Source organism: Gasterosteus aculeatus, chromosome 9 (genome assembly GCF_964276395.1).
Source record: "Gasterosteus aculeatus chromosome 9, fGasAcu3.hap1.1, whole genome shotgun sequence".
NCBI lineage: Eukaryota > Metazoa > Chordata > Actinopteri > Perciformes > Gasterosteidae > Gasterosteus > Gasterosteus aculeatus.
The window spans coordinates 8997942-9015050 of NC_135696.1; the positions used below are offsets into that span (position 1 = coordinate 8997942).

The 17109-nt window shown below is 45.2% G+C and overlaps 4 protein-coding genes across 5 annotated transcripts; 2 read left to right on the forward strand and 2 right to left on the reverse strand.

The window, feature by feature from the left end:
- Window positions 1–106: 106 nt before the first annotated feature.
- On the reverse strand, window positions 107–5929 carry pi4k2a (phosphatidylinositol 4-kinase type 2 alpha). Its single transcript, XM_040185864.2, has 9 exons — window positions 4501–5929; window positions 2904–3104; window positions 2639–2770; window positions 2317–2470; window positions 2079–2137; window positions 1879–1978; window positions 1495–1628; window positions 1274–1333; window positions 107–1135 (listed from the first exon to the last, which is right to left on the reverse strand). The coding sequence occupies exons 1-9, from the start codon at window positions 4831–4833 to the stop codon at window positions 974–976; spliced, it is 1335 nt and encodes a 444-aa protein (XP_040041798.1). The 5' UTR covers window positions 4834–5929; the 3' UTR covers window positions 107–973.
- On the forward strand, window positions 5909–9069 carry pgam1b (phosphoglycerate mutase 1b). Its single transcript, XM_040185903.2, has 4 exons — window positions 5909–6387; window positions 7316–7590; window positions 7712–7892; window positions 8393–9069. Exons 1-4 carry the CDS (start codon window positions 6249–6251, stop codon window positions 8560–8562), a joined length of 765 nt encoding a protein of 254 aa, XP_040041837.1. The 5' UTR covers window positions 5909–6248; the 3' UTR covers window positions 8563–9069.
- A 431-nt stretch (window positions 9070–9500) lies between these two features.
- exosc1 (exosome component 1) lies at window positions 9501–12801 on the forward strand. The gene is made up of 8 exons (XM_040185923.2): window positions 9501–9663; window positions 10718–10833; window positions 11046–11120; window positions 11213–11301; window positions 11396–11429; window positions 11516–11566; window positions 11824–11908; window positions 12006–12801. The coding sequence occupies exons 1-8, from the start codon at window positions 9636–9638 to the stop codon at window positions 12110–12112; spliced, it is 585 nt and encodes a 194-aa protein (XP_040041857.1). The 5' UTR covers window positions 9501–9635; the 3' UTR covers window positions 12113–12801.
- A 125-nt stretch (window positions 12802–12926) lies between these two features.
- knop1 (lysine-rich nucleolar protein 1) lies at window positions 12927–17040 on the reverse strand. Of its 2 annotated transcripts, XM_040185840.2 has the most exons (7): window positions 16647–17040; window positions 16250–16324; window positions 15574–15642; window positions 14360–15454; window positions 14192–14263; window positions 13914–13982; window positions 12927–13675 (listed from the first exon to the last, which is right to left on the reverse strand). In XM_040185840.2, exons 4-7 carry the CDS (start codon window positions 15425–15427, stop codon window positions 13370–13372), a joined length of 1515 nt encoding a protein of 504 aa, XP_040041774.2. In that variant the 5' UTR covers window positions 15428–15454; window positions 15574–15642; window positions 16250–16324; window positions 16647–17040; the 3' UTR covers window positions 12927–13369. The 2 variants fall into 2 exon arrangements, with proteins under 2 accessions (XP_040041774.2, XP_040041776.2); XM_040185842.2 differs by lacking the exon at window positions 16250–16324 and having other exon boundaries at window positions 16647–17015.
- Between the last annotated feature and the right edge of the window lie 69 nt (window positions 17041–17109).

Here is a 17109-nt window from a genome sequence, read left to right on the forward strand (position 1 = left end):
TAAACTAGAGTTATATCCAGTGTTCAACAATTGAACACAGAAGAAAACTGCTTTTGTGCGACTGTCTCACATACCTTTTACCTTCAGACACACAACTCACCATATGTATTAATGGAATATGGTTTAATTATAATCTATCATTAAATATTACATACAAATTATACAGTGCATTGTCACAAAACATGTCAGTTCAGTACAGCAGGAAGCTACTAGTTACCTTAGATCCGACCCACCAGAAGAAGCAAAAATTGGGCAATTCAATCATATTTCTCTCCGCTTAACAAACATGTGTCTTTCACCAGAAGTGCCTGTTTTCCAACCACACCATCCTCCTTGGATCATAAGTGAAACAGTTCGGTGGCTCAGTGACTAATTGTGAAACCAGTTCACATAGCTTGTGTTCACCGTGTTAAGACAAACACCACTAAGAGCCCAGTTCCTAAATCTTTAATCCAAACGAACACTTCTCCCTTTTGTTAAAAAACAAAATTAAAAGTAGATTTTCCCTGAGTGGCACCGCTGTTTTCACCAGCCCAGGGTATAACTGCGTGGGAGCAAAAATGCATGGGAAGATTAAAAGGCAGAGAGGTTTGAAAGACAAATTAAACACGGAATGCAACACCTTTTGACTGGTGTGGATGTGCACCCCCGGAGTCCAAAAGAAGAGTCTGACACCTCACTGAAATTCTCTCTTCCAGGAAGGTACAGAGTCCTCATCACTTCAGCGTTAACTCTTCATTGACATCCATGCAAGGCACAGGAGCAGACAGGAAAGATATGTTGCAAAACGTCTTCCACTTTTGGCTTTATCTCTCCACCCACTCACCCTCTGTAACCATAATATTCACGAGGAGCGGAGGGGAGGGAGGTATTACTTCCATTTCCAGGACATAAACCTGCGCTCTCAGTCTTCCATCCGCGCTCCTTTCCCCACTCTGGCTTCCTGCTGTCCCTCCTCTTCACGGCACAGCTCCTACCACCAGGTGAAGAAGGGTCTTCTGCTCTGGAAACTCTGTGTGTAGGACTCACTGTTGGCTCTCTGAGGTGCTCTGGCTGTTTCAACGATTACTGGCGGCATCTGGACCAACTGCAGCGGTGTTTTACCGTCCTTCAGGGCTTGGCACAGGTTCAGGATCTTGGGAAGGGAAATGTACGTTTAAAATCAAAAACACTTTTAAAAGCATGAATTCGCCAAAGACGTCAGCAGGACAAATGGTTAGCAGCAGGACAGACATCTGGACACTGCGTCATGAGAAGATAGTGGAGCACTCACCTGCCCCCTCATCACAGCAACTTGTTTATGAAACTGTCCTCGGTCGAAACCAGGGTCTTTCTGTGGGACACAGAAGACAACACATATTTAGTTTAGTAATCCAAAAGTGTTTACAGTCACAGCACTGAATCAATTATTTCAATGTCTCAGATACATTATCGTATTCCATAAACTTACATTATTACCACTGAGAGACTTAATGTGAGCCCGCCCCCCCATACCTTGAATAATTCGTACAAATCCTCTTCCAGGTCTTTGATGAAATTTGGGTCAGAGAGTTTGGGCAGGACGAGCTCTCTAATTTCCTGGGAGAAAGGAACTTTGGCTTGGGAAAGCCACGCCCAGTAGAATGGGTCTGGGGATCAGAAAACAAAAGTGTGTCTCAATAATTAAGCGCACCACAAGTAAAAAAGCAGCAACGGTGACGACACGCCGATGAAATTGCATTCAAACATTTTTAAAGCTATCAAAATTACTGAAGCGCACCAAAAATCTGATACTGCTGTAGGAAATGGAGAACATGAAGCTTTGATTTGATAAAACGAAAGACGACTTCCTCCCAGCCGAGGGCAAGCAGTGAAAAAAAGCAATATGAACTTGCTTACAGGCTCTCCAGGAGTCAGGGTGTTTGAGGGGGAAGGCGAGGCCGTTGTCTATGGCTGCCAGCTTGATGATGGGATCCTTCACTACCACCCAGTCTGTGTCCTACAAAAACGACAGAAGGATGAAATAAACATGTATTTGTCTTTCTTTGGGGTCACCCTTTTTTTAAAATAACCATCAAGACTCCCAACTGTGTCCTCACTCTATTCCCGGGGTCCATAGGACAGTCGTACTTCAGCAACCAGTTGTCGTTCCCCCTGTCTGGATCACCAAGGAAAAACAAAAAGACTCATATTCAGACAAACCAAACAAACAGATCGAATCCCAGAAGGATGGATTCAGGACGGTACAACGACACGTATAAACAAGGTAACTTTGCAGAGTGCAAAGGCGGTAATGATGACGCAGCCCCGACAGCGCTGAGCAGAGGGAGCACGTGCCTGTGTTCCTGATGATGTAATCGAGGACTACGAGCCTCTCAAACTGCAGCTGGAGCTGACGGTTGGTGTTTTCGGGCAGAGGCTCCGCTTCAAACTTCCGCAGCCAGAAGTCCGCGTCCTTGTATCCGTCAACGAAGATCTGGAAGGAGCCAACCTGGTAGAGAAGCAACAGATCGTTGTCTTTATGCTGGACGAAGACGAAGAGAAGAAACATTGACGCAGAATGACCAGGGTCTTGTTGTTGCCACGCAGTTTTCACATGACTGGGATGAACGGGATCACTAGTCAACGCAATCACATGTGTGATAATCAATCATATTACCTTCGGTGGCAGTCCAATCCGGTGGAAACGCTGGCCCACTTTAGGCACCTTCTCCAGTGCTAGCCTCTTTCCTCGAGACTTCACCCGGTCTATGGCGCTGTAGTTGAATGTTTCACTAGCCAGATACACCACCTATGGCGCAAGAGGTGGATTAAGAGAGGCAGTTTGTGCCAAATTGCCTGTTCCTCTATGCAACAAGTAGGCAGCAGTGTGTGTGTGTGTGTGTGTGTGTGTGTGTGTGTGTGTGTGTGTGTCTATATAGTACTTTGGTCCTGGGAACGATGTTGAGCTCCAGCTTCTGGTCGACCAGGCTGGCCCCGGCCTCCGAGAGGTAACCCTGGTTCAGCACCAAACAGTCGCGGCCAAAACAGCAGGGGCAGCACAGTTTCTGGAGCCACTTAGTCCACTTGGGGTTCAGCTGGCCGTAGGGCTCTTCGTTCTTCGGTTTGAACACTCCGATGATTTTCTGAGGGCAAAGAGGCAGAGGCGGTAAAAGGTGTAGGACAACTCAGGAAAGAGACAGTCGAACAAAGAGGTTTTATCATTTGACGGTAAATAATATCCATTTGATATTTGAAGGACAATGTTCTCCTTTTGGAAATTTGAAAACAGGACCGAAACATACAGTGCACACAGAGAGTGGATTAAAATCACACTTTTGAAAATCCCCTGTAGCTGACATGAATTGAATTATCCCAGAGCCAAATGTAGAAGCCATGACTGTTTAACAACCAAAATAAGTATTTTGTGTGGTGGTGCGTGCTGCATTACGCTAGTATGACACATGCTTTCTATAATTTCAACATGAAACTTGGCCATTGAGGAATTATATCCTCACGGAGAGCTAGCACATGACTGCTAAGCACATTGGTGCCGTACCAGCAAACTGGCGGGGGAGCGCGTCCTGGAGTAAAAAGCATTGTGAGAAACCACAGAAAGTGGCACATAAAAGACCCAGATCATCTGGTCTTGAACAGACTTTTAGGATTTACCCATAAGGTCAGAAAACACTTCCCTTTTTTTAAACATAAGGACAACGCGTCACTGCAGACAGGGACATGCTGGGAGTTGCTGGGACGACTTCCTCTGGGAGTTGCTCAAGACTATGACCGGTGGGCTCCAGACGTGGGGATCAAAGTTCGCCGTTATTAATCTGGCATGATTAGAGTCACAAGACGCCGTGGAGGGTGACAGACATACAAATGTCAGTGTGTTGATGATCCCCTGGTCGGCCTTGAATGCGTAGCACTTTGTAAAACACGTTCAGAAACAAACTTCAATAAAAAAAAAATCCAGAAAAGTGTTCTCAGCATCTTGTGTTTGATTAGATCATTAAAACGTTGCACAGACTCGCAATACGGCAAGAAAAGAAGGGGGGTGGAGGTGACACGTGACAAATGGTCAGAGGTGGACCTTCACGAAGCGATTAAGAATCTGAACAGCTGTCGGCGCAGCAGCCGTATCGATGAGTTACAAAATACAATATATAAACTCTGATATAAGACGACTTCGGCAACAAAGAGTGTTTATAAGTTATCGATCCAACGAAACATTGCTCTGCTCGAGACGTACATTGTTTGAGCGTTTCTCACGCTCAGTGTTTAAACACAGCTGCATTGTGTTACGCTCGAATCGGTCGTTTATTAGTTCAAACTGTAGGTTTCTGTTGTGTTAACGTGCCTTGTGGCCTATTTGCCAGGTCACCACGGCCACTAGCAGTCATTGCATCACACTCACACACACACACACACACACACACACACACCTCGGATACCAAACACAAGTCACGAGAAGCCGGAGGGCCCCTTCGCATTGCCACTGGCGGTGATCGGTGGATGGAGGACAGCGGCTTGTCTTCTTACCCCCTGCGAGTCTTTGACGAAGTAGCTTCCACTGGAGCCTTGGTAGATCCTCTCCGGGTAGATGCCCTCCTCTATGGCTCGCTCGGCCTTTCGGATGATCTCTCTAAACTCGGGGTCCTCCGGGAACTCGTTCCTGTGCGGCTCCCGGGGCGAGCTCCCGCGGTCCAGCAGCGGCTGTCGCTCGCGGCTGCGCCCCGGACTGCCCGCCGGGATGCGCACCACCGAGCCCGGGGTGCTTCCGAACGAGCCCCGGGGGCTGATGGGCTCCGTGGGACAGTAGCTGAAGTCCCCGGAGTCCCTGAGCGGAGAGACGAGCGGACTCGTCTCGTCCATGACTTCGGAGATGGTCGAGGAGTTGTTTTAACTCAATAGGGAAGAGACGGCCGGGCGGACCGGGGGAGGTAATGGAAGCGGGCAGTTTGTGGCTAACACCGAGCTGGCTAACGAAACCACAAGAGATTAAAAAAAAAGGAGAAAAGGGAAAGTCAGGTGACTGTCAGCTTCCGGGTGAAGGCGGGCTCGCTTAATGTTTTGATCTTTAACCAATCAACGTTCACAGTTTCCGGTGGGCTCCCTTGTCGCTGGCGTTGATTGGACACAATCGTTCCGCCTACGGAAGACACGTAGGAGCTCAGTTGACCCAATCAATCAAGTCCATACAAATACACCAGACCTGTGGCGAAAACTCGAGTGGTACCGTCAACTAGATGTTGCGAGTATAATCAAATATCCTTTTACTCGCAGTTGTCGAGCTTGCAAATCACGACAGATATGGAATATAAAAAGACAATTTAAACTCCAAACTGTGTTTACAGTTTAATGGCTATCATCAGATATACGTCAATAAATGTTCGCATCAACAAATGACAAACTTATTTTGTTCCATCCGCCATCAAGATGATTCTTTTGTCTTTACTTGTTTACTTTGATCCATCCTTCGTGACATGTTTTCCTGTATCCCAGACGAGCATTCTGCATTGTTGTGACAGACGCACATTCAATTTAAAACTTAACGTCACTCCTCCCTTCATCTTAAGGTCAACCGATGAGAATCGATTCCTCTGAAGCTCTCTATATTTAGATCGATACTCAGCAGGTCAGATTGTGGTTGGAAGGACTGTTCGATGATGTCCAAACGACAGTGGCCACCTTCAAAATCGGCCCGTTTATAAATAAGCAGGTTGTATTTAGTTGTCATACTAAGTCTTCCTTTTTGTGTAAATCTCATGCGCCAAAGATTAAAGTCCAGTCCAGTTCCAATGTAAATGCTGAAGCATTTCAAAGACACAGTAGCAAATTCTGGTAATAATCTATTATTGCAGATGTATTGTATCTGATTGAATGGTGACCATTCATAGTATTTGTTTGGGTAACAATACCCCGCACACGACCCTCTAACACCGGCAGGAGGAACCGCAGCTGGGCGTGTGTGGACGTGCCGCTCCGCTCATCCTCCTCCTCCTCTTCCTCTTCCTCCTCCTCCTCCGGCACACACAGCTCGCCCTCTGATTGGTTGGAAAACAGCACGACGGAGAACTCAGGTCGTGAGATCTGTCAAATTCGGCGCACCAACTCTACACACCGACATCGGGTCCGCCATCCGGACCTCCGCAATACCGCGTCTGCTCATCAGTGTCCGCCTTTGGACTTGCTGCAGAAACAGGACAAATCTGCGGAAGCCGCATCTGAAGGACAGACACCCGAGACGCATTTCCCGGAAACACGGCGCAGAGGGCATCGGTGTGAGGATGGCTGCGTACAAGCTGGTCCTGATCCGCCACGGGGAGAGCTGCTGGAACCAGGAGAACCGCTTCTGCGGCTGGTTCGACGCGGACCTGAGCGACACCGGCGAGCACGAGGCGAAGCGGGGAGGACAGGCCCTGAAAGGTACCGCGCCGGACGGGCCGAGTCTCGTGGATTAGCGGGACGGTGCTTATGCAACCCCGGCAACAGGCCGCGCGGTGGCCCGCGTCGACACCGGAGGAGCAGCGGGGACTAAAACGCAGCAGCTAGATCAGTGTGTTCGTGCAGTGGCATTTAGGTGGTTGATGTCATGCGATCCTTGTTTAAGGTTCCCTTTACTTCAACCATTCAACCTACAATTCAGCTGTTTCTTTTGGGTCGATTCAATAGATATTGCGTTTTAAATTGAGTCGTGATATCATCTTGGGACAGATATCCATGGTGGTTTTACCAGAGTAGGAATACCTTGACTTCAGCTCTAATATTCACAATAATTTGGATATATTAAATTGACAAAACAAGGTTAAAAAAGACCACACGTTTAGCAACAACTATAATTAATCAGTATAGATTAAAGCTGTCTACTGAGAGATTTTTCATCAAGGAACCTATGATCACATCTCATGTAAACACGAGATTAAAGTGCAGTAATTCTCTGCTTAGTGGTGGAGCAACACCATATTACAGATTTGTTGATTAAATCAATTCATTCAAAAAATTTCTATGAGTGTTAGGCGACGAAAATCATTTCTGCAGTGGAGGCCCGGCCCTAGAGACTGTAGGGGCCCGGGCAGTTTTATTTGATGTAATTCTTTCTGTGTGACACACACTGCTGCTGCTTTTCCGTGACCTAAAAACTGCTGCGGAAACATCCTGCTGCGGTTTACAGTTTGCCATTGCTCCATGGAATAGCAGTGCACCTGACAGAAGAAACAATAAAAACATTAGAACATTAAAAAAACAACTATGTTATTCATGTCTGTGACAAAAACACAATTTATTTGTATGCATCCCTGCACTTCCGTAGTGAAACCGTGCCAATGAATATCCACATTTACCGTCTTCTCCTTAGATGCTGGCTATGAATTTGACATTTGCTACACCTCTGTCCTAAAGAGGGCCATCCGCACCCTGTGGTTTGTTCTGGACAGCATCGACCAGATGTGGCTGCCCGTCAACCGGACCTGGCGCCTCAATGAGCGCCACTACGGCGGCCTGACTGGCCTGAACAAGGCTGAAACAGCCGCTATACACGGAGAGGCCCAGGTCAAGATCTGGAGGCGCTCTTTTGACATTCCTCCCCCATCCATGGATGAGGGGCATGACTTCTACCAGAGCATCAGCAAGGTGACGATACAGGAACAAATAGTCTCCTGCGGTTGTACAACAGCAGATATTTGTATTAGTCATTGATGAGAGTACAGGGCTAAAATGTAACCGACAACATTGATTCCATCTTTTGTCGCAGGACCGGCGTTACGCCGACCTGACAGAGGACCAGCTTCCCAGCTGTGAGAGCCTCAAGGACACCATCGCCAGGGCTCTGCCCTTCTGGAACGAAGAAATCGTTCCACAGATCAAAGAGGGAAAGAGGGTGCTGATTGCTGCCCACGGCAACAGTCTCCGAGGCATCGTCAAGCATCTCGAGGGTAAGAGACAGAGCGGAGACTTTTTGGAAGCAGGTCGAATTCAACCTTGATTATATTCTAAACAATATGAATCACTGAAAGGGACTCATGCCGAATATTTACCAAAATGAGGGCTGCTAAAGTTTTTTTAATAGGAGTGATTTGATTTTTATTGGTCCTTTTGGGGGATCTCCAACTTGATTTAGGAGTCTCTCTAGTTGTTATGGATACAATATTACACTACACCCTTTTACTTTTTTTTTAAAAACAGACTTTTCTTGATCTCAGAAACATTGTTAGCTGATGAGACCCTGTCTTTAGGCATTGTCCCAATGGCCTTCTCCCCAACCAAATAGGGTGTGATGCACATGGTATCAGCTTAAAAATGGGTTTGATGGTCAGATAAAAATACTTCGCTATCACTAGATTTTGCAACGCCTGATTACCCACTTTAAATGAAACTGTTAGTTGAATCCTTGCAAGTGGATTTTAAACTTTGCATTTTCTTCCCGTTGTCCCAGGTATGTCAGAGGAGGCCATCATGGAGCTAAACCTGCCCACAGGTATCCCCATTGTGTACGAGCTGGACAAGAACCTGAAGCCTTTAGGACCGATGCAGTTCCTGGGAGATGAGGAAACCGTCAAGAAGGCCATGGAAGCTGTAGCCGCTCAGGGCAAAGCCAAGAAATAGGTCCCCCAATCCCAACCCCCTGGATGAGCTTTTAGATAGACTACAGATATAAATAACGTGTTGTTCAGTTATCACAAGGTCATTTACTGTTAATGTTATCACAGATTCATAGACACCCAGACCAAAAAAATGTGCACTTTGTTTTGATAGTACCGGGATTTGCATAGTCAGTTTAATTAGTCTTTACTTAGCGACATCCTGAAACATACATGTCATTATTACACGCTGGATATCACCAGTAATGTGGTTTCAACACAAACCAAAATGCAAAATCCGGTACCAACAAATGGATAGCAAACATACCTGTCCTTGACACCCTGCAGTCATCCCATGTACTCCTTACTATTTCCCATCTATGTAGATGAGGCTCAGAGGGGAAAGTATAACCTATAAAGAAACACTGGCTGTTGTCGAAAGGACAAGTTGTTCTGCACTGCTGATTATTGTGTGCTGTAGCGTTGTGAAAAAAATAATAAATGTTTGGAGCCATTATGTGAGAAAATATGATATCAGCGTCGGATGGTTCTTTATCTTAGATCCTATAAAACTAATTCTTTTATGTTTTGGATGCCTCTCAAAGTATAAATCATCAACCCTCAGATGCCAAAATTGCCTTGTGTTGTAAATAGCCTAATTAAACAAATACAAATACTCCTAGAATAAAAAGTTATATTCACACACAAATGCCAGTGGACGGCATGTTAAGATACACATGTAAAACATACTGCTATTCAAAATTCTAAATAACAGCAATAGCTACTTTAATTCTGATCAAGATGGAAATTACGTGCCATGCTGTACTAACAATTCTTAAATTGGGCGTAGTATTACCTGGTACTTATTGTATAAACAGGAAAAGCCAGCCGATTATTAGTGATCGTTATGACGCTTACACGTTGTGGTACGTACGCTGAGCCGCTACGAGGCAGCACTGCAGCCCATGTGTGCCTCAACCAACATGGCGGACAGAGGCCTCCCTCCTTTACTTCCGCTCAGCGTGGCAGCGGCCAATCAGCGTCGACACGAGGTCCTCGTCACAGCCAACCAGCGGGCGAGCTGCTCTCCTCGAAAACATGTCTCCCATGAAGCTGTGTGTTCCTGGTGAGTCCCGTAATACTTGCTAATAATTCTCCCCAAGGACCGAGTTACCCCCGACTTTAGGCGGTTCGGTGTTTCTGTGCTAACGTTGACTATCGTCGCTGTGCTTTAAGGAAAAATGTTACTTTAGTTTCGCTGCAGTCTGACGGCGTAAATGATCTCCAGTTGCCTGCTCGGCTTAAGCTCTCAGCACAGTTACCGCTGCGCTCAGTTCATTGTACACGTGTGGCTGCTTCTTTCGGGTGAACATCAGAAAGATTAGGCGAGTTGAGTGGTTGTTATTATTATTTTTTAAATACGGCACTTACCTTATATAATGTACTTGCCTGTGAGACCTGTACTCTTACTCCCTGTGTTATCTCGTGCCCTGCCCATCGCCTCCGGCAGCACAGCAGCATTCCTCCCTGTTTCCACGCACCGTGTGAACTGCGACGCTGCGCCAGACGATTATTACATTACATTACAGGTCATTTAGCAGACGCTTTTATCCAAAGCGACTTACATTACACTTTTAAACCCATTGCTTTTTCACATTTTTGCCTGGGGAGCAATTAGGGGTTAGGTGTCTTGCTCAGGGACACTTCGACGTGGAACATGGGGCAGCCTGGAATCAAACCAACAACCTTGTGCTTCCCAGCACACCTTCTCTAACCCCTGCGCCACGACGACCCGATCAAATGGTTCGAGCAATTGTTATTGATGGTGACCTTTCGGAAGTGTTACAGTTGGGTAGAAATGCCAGTTGTCCGGGTGTTATCAAAATAAAGTGCACGTTTTTACTTTGTGGAGTTGTATAAGTTAATGTCATCACAGCGTTTCCTTCATTCATAATCTCCAAGGTGGTTGTCAAAAGTCAACTCATCTATTGCTGCATGCACCTGTTAAAACAATATTTGCCATTTTCTTTGTAAAATAGTGCATCTGATCTTTTATTCCAACGGTTAATGTCGTGTCACAGAAATGCGTGCTGTTAATGGGGTTGTGGCAGAGATGCTTTCCGCCTCCACTACAAACATCACAGTGTGTGCGACTCTGTTTCCCCCTCTTGTGCCTGCAGGTGAGAAGCTGTGCAGTTTGGAGGACTGCATCGAGGGCACAGGAGTATATCCGCGGCACGGCTACATATACTCCTCACTAGCGGGCTACGTGCTCAAGAAAAATGAGGGAGGGCAGGTGAGCGGTGTGGGTGGGGGACAGGCTGACTATAAATAAAGCCTGCTGTAGCACGTTGCGGGGGGGAAGGTGTTGTGTAACCTTTTGTAAAAGTAGCTGAGCGGCGTTTCTGCTCCGGGTGTGGCCTCCAATATTCTGAATATTTAGTGTTGACAGGTTTGTGCTTCAGGCTGTTTTGAAGTAATTCATTTCTAATTTGTATGTCTTTCTAGTTACCAGTGATCTCAGTGGTGCGGGAAACCGAGACACAACTACTACCCAATGTAGGAGCAATAGTCACCTGTAAGGTACGCGGTGGAATCAGATACTGATTGGTAATCATCCTTCGCGCATTGGCTTTAGGTGTGTGTATCCAACGAGTCTCACTGTTCCCTGACAGGTGACAAGTATCAACCCCAGGTTCGCCAAGGTTCACATCCTTTATGTGGGATCCACACCGCTGAAGGACCGCTTCAAAGGAACAATTAGGTAACCGCAAAAGCTCGGTCTTGGCCGTACAAGGTTTCATGTAATATTTCTGTTTCACCACCTAAAACTGAGGCCACTCCCTGTGACTCCACAGGAAAGAAGATGTGCGCGCGACAGAGAAAGACAAGGTATGTGTGAATGCATGTTTTGGGTCAGATCGCCCCATGTTGACCGTATAATTTGAGATTTGTTTTTTTTACCTTCATTGTTACAGGTGGAAACATACAAAAGCTTCAGACTTGGGGACATCGTCTTGGCGAAAGTTGTATCCTGCACCTAGATACATACACTATCGTCTCATGCATCAGATACCCAATTTACTAGAATTGGGAAAAATACATCTATAAAGAACCCTTCTCTGCTGTTAAGCTCTGTGGGAGCAGGTGCACATATTTCTTAAAAAAGCCAATCATCAACTTATAACAGTCACTAAAGGAATACATTCTTGAAAACATCAAACCATTCCTATAGTGTGGATGTATACTGTTTACGTTGTCGTTGACCCTTGACCTGTGGCGTCAGATTTCTCTTGGTGACGTGCAGTCAAACTACCTGTTGACAACAGCGGAGAATGAACTCGGGGTGGTGGTGGCACACAGTGAAGCAGGTGAGTCTCAGTTCTCACCGTAACCTCACACACGAGGTAAGCTTCTCACTAATAAACGTGTCTCGCTCACCATGTGTTGTTTGTGTCCGGGGATCAGGTGCCCAGATGGTTCCCATCAGCTGGTGCGAGATGCAGTGTCCACGAACGCACAGCAAAGAGTTCCGCAAAGTGGCGCGTGTGCAGCCGGAGTACCTGCAAGCATGAGACGGCTTCTCTCCCGCCAAACAGAGCCGCGGCTCACAGATCTCACTTTGCACACGGTGCCGCCATTCGATCGTGCTATCTTGACGTTTCTGAATGTATTTTAACAACTTAGTCACGTCAGGACAAACTGTAAGGACATATCCTGAACTATCTAGTGACCTTTGTTGAGTTGTTCTTAAACTAAAGTGAGTACTTCCACCAGCAATGCTTTGATTTTTGAAAGTTGCCTTTAAATTGCCCGGTGAGAAACTAATGGGAACCGTCTATGGATGTTAGATTGCAGCTGCAGAGTGACCGCAATGTTGAGAAGCCAAGCCCAGTGAAGAGAGCTGTTGTTCACAGGTGAAGGTGTTATAGCCGATCATCAGGTCACTCGAAGGATAAAGCAGTTGATGCATGTTGCATACATATTGGACTGTATTTTGTACCATATAATCTGTGTGAAATGGTCATTCTTTTGCATGGTGTCATGTTGTCCATAGTCCAAGTGACCAAAAATGTTTTGTTCATAATGCTGTTTAAAAGGAGTGAATGAGTAATGTCAAATCCCCAACCACCAGTGTTTAGAATATTGAGGTTCAATATTTTTTTCCAGTACATTGTCAAAACTAAACGAGTATTCGCCTGAACTTCACAGCTAATGCCATTCATGTGCAAGATCAAAATAAAAACGCCTGTCAAAGCATCAATTGGTTTGCTCTTTTTGCACAGTGTGTAAGATCGGGCCACCTCTACTGGGTCTGTACAATTTGACGTATAGGTCACTGGGCCACTAAACTGGGCTGTTATGTTTCTATTTAGCTTAAATCCAAAATCAGGAATCAGGAAACATTTATTACCAAAATATGCCAAACATACAAGGAATTTGTCTTGGCGGTTGGTGCGCGACAGACAATAGACAAAAGGAGCAGAAACCACTCCTGCTTTTGCATCGGCGACTCGATCGCCAGTAAACCACTTCACCACGAGGAGAGCATCGGCCAGCGTCAGGAACGACCGCTGCCTGAGTAATGAGTGAAAGACGGCCAATAAGGCAAAACAGTGATCCCATGATCTCTTAAGTCAGATGTTTAAATAACAGTACGTACAAACATTTTGTCATGTGTGTTCAGTCTCGATTACAAATAACAGCAGCCTCGTGTGATGTACATTTGCTGGTGAACTTGATCAGTCAGGTGTCTGAATCTTAAGTAAAACATTTTAAAATTGTGTATTCCCACACAAAGATCTCTTGAAGATAACACATACGCACAGACATCAATCATCAAAGCGAACTGATCGACGGGTATTTATGTCGATGGAGAACTTCTTACTGGCTGGTGCACTGAACCCAAGTCCTGCTGCCTTGTTACTGACGTTGATTCTGCGCGACTTAGCGAGTTCAAACTGTCCCAGAAGCCCTTGCTGCAACTGCTGCTGTGCTTCTTTCCCCAGTGCCATGTTTGCTGTGTGGGTGCTCCCCACAGCGGGAGCGGAACCCTTTTTGAAGCCTCCCATCAATCGGAGGAACTTCTGCTGCTGTTCAGAGCTGTTGAACTGGGCCGTGCCCCACTGGCCGACACCCTGAGGAACACAGACAGTGGGAGCGGGAATTGTGAGAGGCTGATGTAACACATCAGGAGTACTACTTGTATAGTAGAAAGCCTGCATTACTGCATCACATTCCAAAAAGGATGCTATCCACTGTCACTATGGCAACCAAAGTGCAGTTTCTATCATTGCACTTTACCAAGGATAGGGATGAGACCAACGGGAAACATCAGAGTTTTATGCTCTTCAAAAGAAAGTCACTCATACTGACCGTTGGTTTGTCTGATTTCTGAGGTTGAGACGCCTTGTCGATCTCCATTTGTAAAGCCAGTCTTCTTTCCTGGGACCGACCGAAACAGATAAAGCATAAAACATTTTGATGTGAATAAAATACTGATAGTTGTTTCACTATGAGGACAGTTTAACATTTAACATACAGACACGAGACAGACATCAATCTAACACAATATTGTGTTAACTCTATAAAGTGTGGGCGCAGTAAAATAAATCGTAACGCTGCGATGGACAGAACATGAGAGGCTCGTTTACCCGGTTTATGGTGACCTCATCCGTGTTTCCAGCTTTCTTCGACAGGAAGACCACGTCGCAGTGGTTTGACCCCTGAAACACAAACACGGTTCACTCCCAAAGTCCAAACTTTAAAAAAAAAAAAACATCCGAGTCCAGAGTCGATCCTGTCTAAAAGTAGACACTCACCTCTTGGTGTTCCCCCTCTTCTTTAATCTTCCTCTCTTTTGCACCGGTTGCCGAACTAACATCTTTCATTTTTGTTTCCTCCTTGGTTGAGCCCTTCTTCTTCTTCTTCTTCTCCTTGCTGTGCCTTGTGACCGGGGCTTCTGTTTCAATACTTTGCTCCTCAACTTCATCACAATTGAGGATTAATTGTTCTTCCTCTCCTCCCTTTGAGTTCTCCACTTTCCTTTTCTTCTTCTTCTTTGGCTCTTTCTCCTTTATTTTGCGAACCTCCACAGAACCCCCCCCTCCCTTTTTGTTTTTCCTAGGCTCCTTCTCTTCTTCATCTATTATTGAAACATCAGTCTTTGTGTGTTTTTCCTTCTTGTTGGGCGTATTGTCGTTCTCCACCTTTTGGCCTGATGTCAATTTCCTCTTTTTGCCTTTCATCTCAGACGCCGCTAATTTTGTTTCATTTTCATTGGCATTGACTTGCTTTTTCATCTTCCTTTTCACTTTTACTTCTTCAACTTGCTCTGGGACTCCATTCTCAGTCACTTTTGAGGATTTTTTCTTTTCTGTTCCTTCGGTGGTTTTCTTTTTCTTCTTTTCTTTAACTTGCTTCTGACTTTTCTCTGTGTTTACAACCAAAGTATTTGTTCCCTTCTTGTTTTTCTTGGGCATTTTATCCTTCCTGATTTGATGTTCTTCCTCCTCCTCATTTTGTTGTTTATTTTGAACAGACTTATTTTTAGTTTTCTTCACCTTCCTCTGACTCTCTTCCACTTCTTCTATTACTGAACTGAGCGGTACAGTCTTTTTTTTCTTCTTCTTGATGACTTCTTTGTCATTTCCATTCTTGACACAAGAACCATTCAATGATTCAGAGACAATTATGCTTTTCTTTTTCTTTTTCTTTGGCTCTTTTTGCTCACCACTTTCGTCCACAGAATCATCATCTATTACAATTATATCAACCTCCTTGACCTTCTTCTTGTCCCTTTTCCCCTCTGCTAGGTTTCCATCATCAACAGCGACACTTTTCTTTACAGACAAAGATTTCTTCTTCTTTTCCGTCTTCACTTTCTCCATCCCAACTGCAACCGACTGATGGCTTTTCTGGTGAAATGAATAGAATTACTGCACAACAATACCTTCTAATAGATTGAATTGCAAAAACAGGCTTATAGGCCCTATTTGTATGTGCAAGTGTTAGTAACAGGGCAATACACACTAACCAAGAGTTTGGCTAGCTTCGTGGGCTGTGACTGTTGATCAATATCTCGTTGCAGATCCAGTCGCTTCGCCTGCAGGGAACAGAGCAGAGTTCTCCTTAAAAATTACCTTTTTGTTTAAATGCACCAAAATCTGTATGACTCTTCTATCCAACAGCAAAGATTGTTAATACAGATCTTACAATGATACACGAGGCATGCATCAGTCTATTCAAACTCAAAATGGAATTTTCTGCAGGATCTTCTAATTTAGTGACATGTTGTGGACTATTGCTCCCTCACTCATGCTTAGTTACACAGTGAACATTTATGATTCATTCATTCTTTGTCCTTTAATGGGTAGAGCGGTTATAGCATACAAAGACCTACCTGTATCAGGAATCAGGAATCAGGAAACATTTATTAGCCAAAATATGTCAAACATACAAGGAATTTGTCTTGGCGGTTAGTGCTCGACAGTAGACAGACAAGACAACAGTGCACAAGTAATAAAATAAAGTGGAATGAAATGCTAATGCAATGGGTTAGTAGAATAAGGCTAAGGCTATGGGTTAGTAGCCTGTATTCATGGTTATTAGAAGTACTGACAGGGTTTCAGTCCTGCATTATTCTACTGCCCTACTACACTTTTCAATTGGATAGTACATTTCTTTTTTGATTTTATGTTGGATCTCTGTACCTTGTCAACGGCGATCTTTTTGGATTTAATTGAGGACTTTTCGGAAACAAAGATCACGTCCTCATCGGTTTCCGTCTGAAACATAAAACGGGACAGGATGTCTCACTCGGGTAAACGAACGTGCTTTCAGCCCCGAGGTTCACACACGAGTTAAGACGCGTGTGGCACCTTAAGATGCAACACTTTCAGAGTGTCTCATAACCAAATAGCCATGTTTATTTTCAGCACCATCTGCTTCAACCGTGTTAGCTAGTAACGTTAGCTAACAGCAGCTAACCAGAAAAACTAAACGCTCAAACCGACGAAGAAACAAACAAGTTAGTTGTTTGGCTACACTGCGACACAAACGGGTCGTAGTTGCTTACTGTTGTACGGACTTGATGAGGGATTTACTTACTTTGAACCCTTTGATGGCTCACGTGGATCCCGCTTGGCTCTCTTCACCCGGAAGTGGTTATTCCAATTTCCTGTTAGCGACAGGAACCCTAGCAACTAGCGTCCTTAGCAACAAGCGCGCGCCGATGAACCTGATAAGAATACACTTTGGAACATAACTTAGTAGACTAAAAATGGTGTCTGTCTTGTGTCCTTTCATTGCGGTACAATGGACACATGCGCAGTCAAACATAGTCCGTACACGCGGAACGAGAGTATCCCACGTGGCGCAACCGGAGAGCACTTATTTCACTCACGCTTTGGTGGAGAAGACGTCTTCATCTTGTTATTTCTAGCGCCGTTTGCGGTGACGCTTCAACGTCGTGTCTCCGGTCGCACTGCGCATGTGCGATACCCAAAGGTGCCACAGGCGTCTTGTAGTATTCTTGACTTGTACCTAGTGAACTAACATATGGCTCAACTTC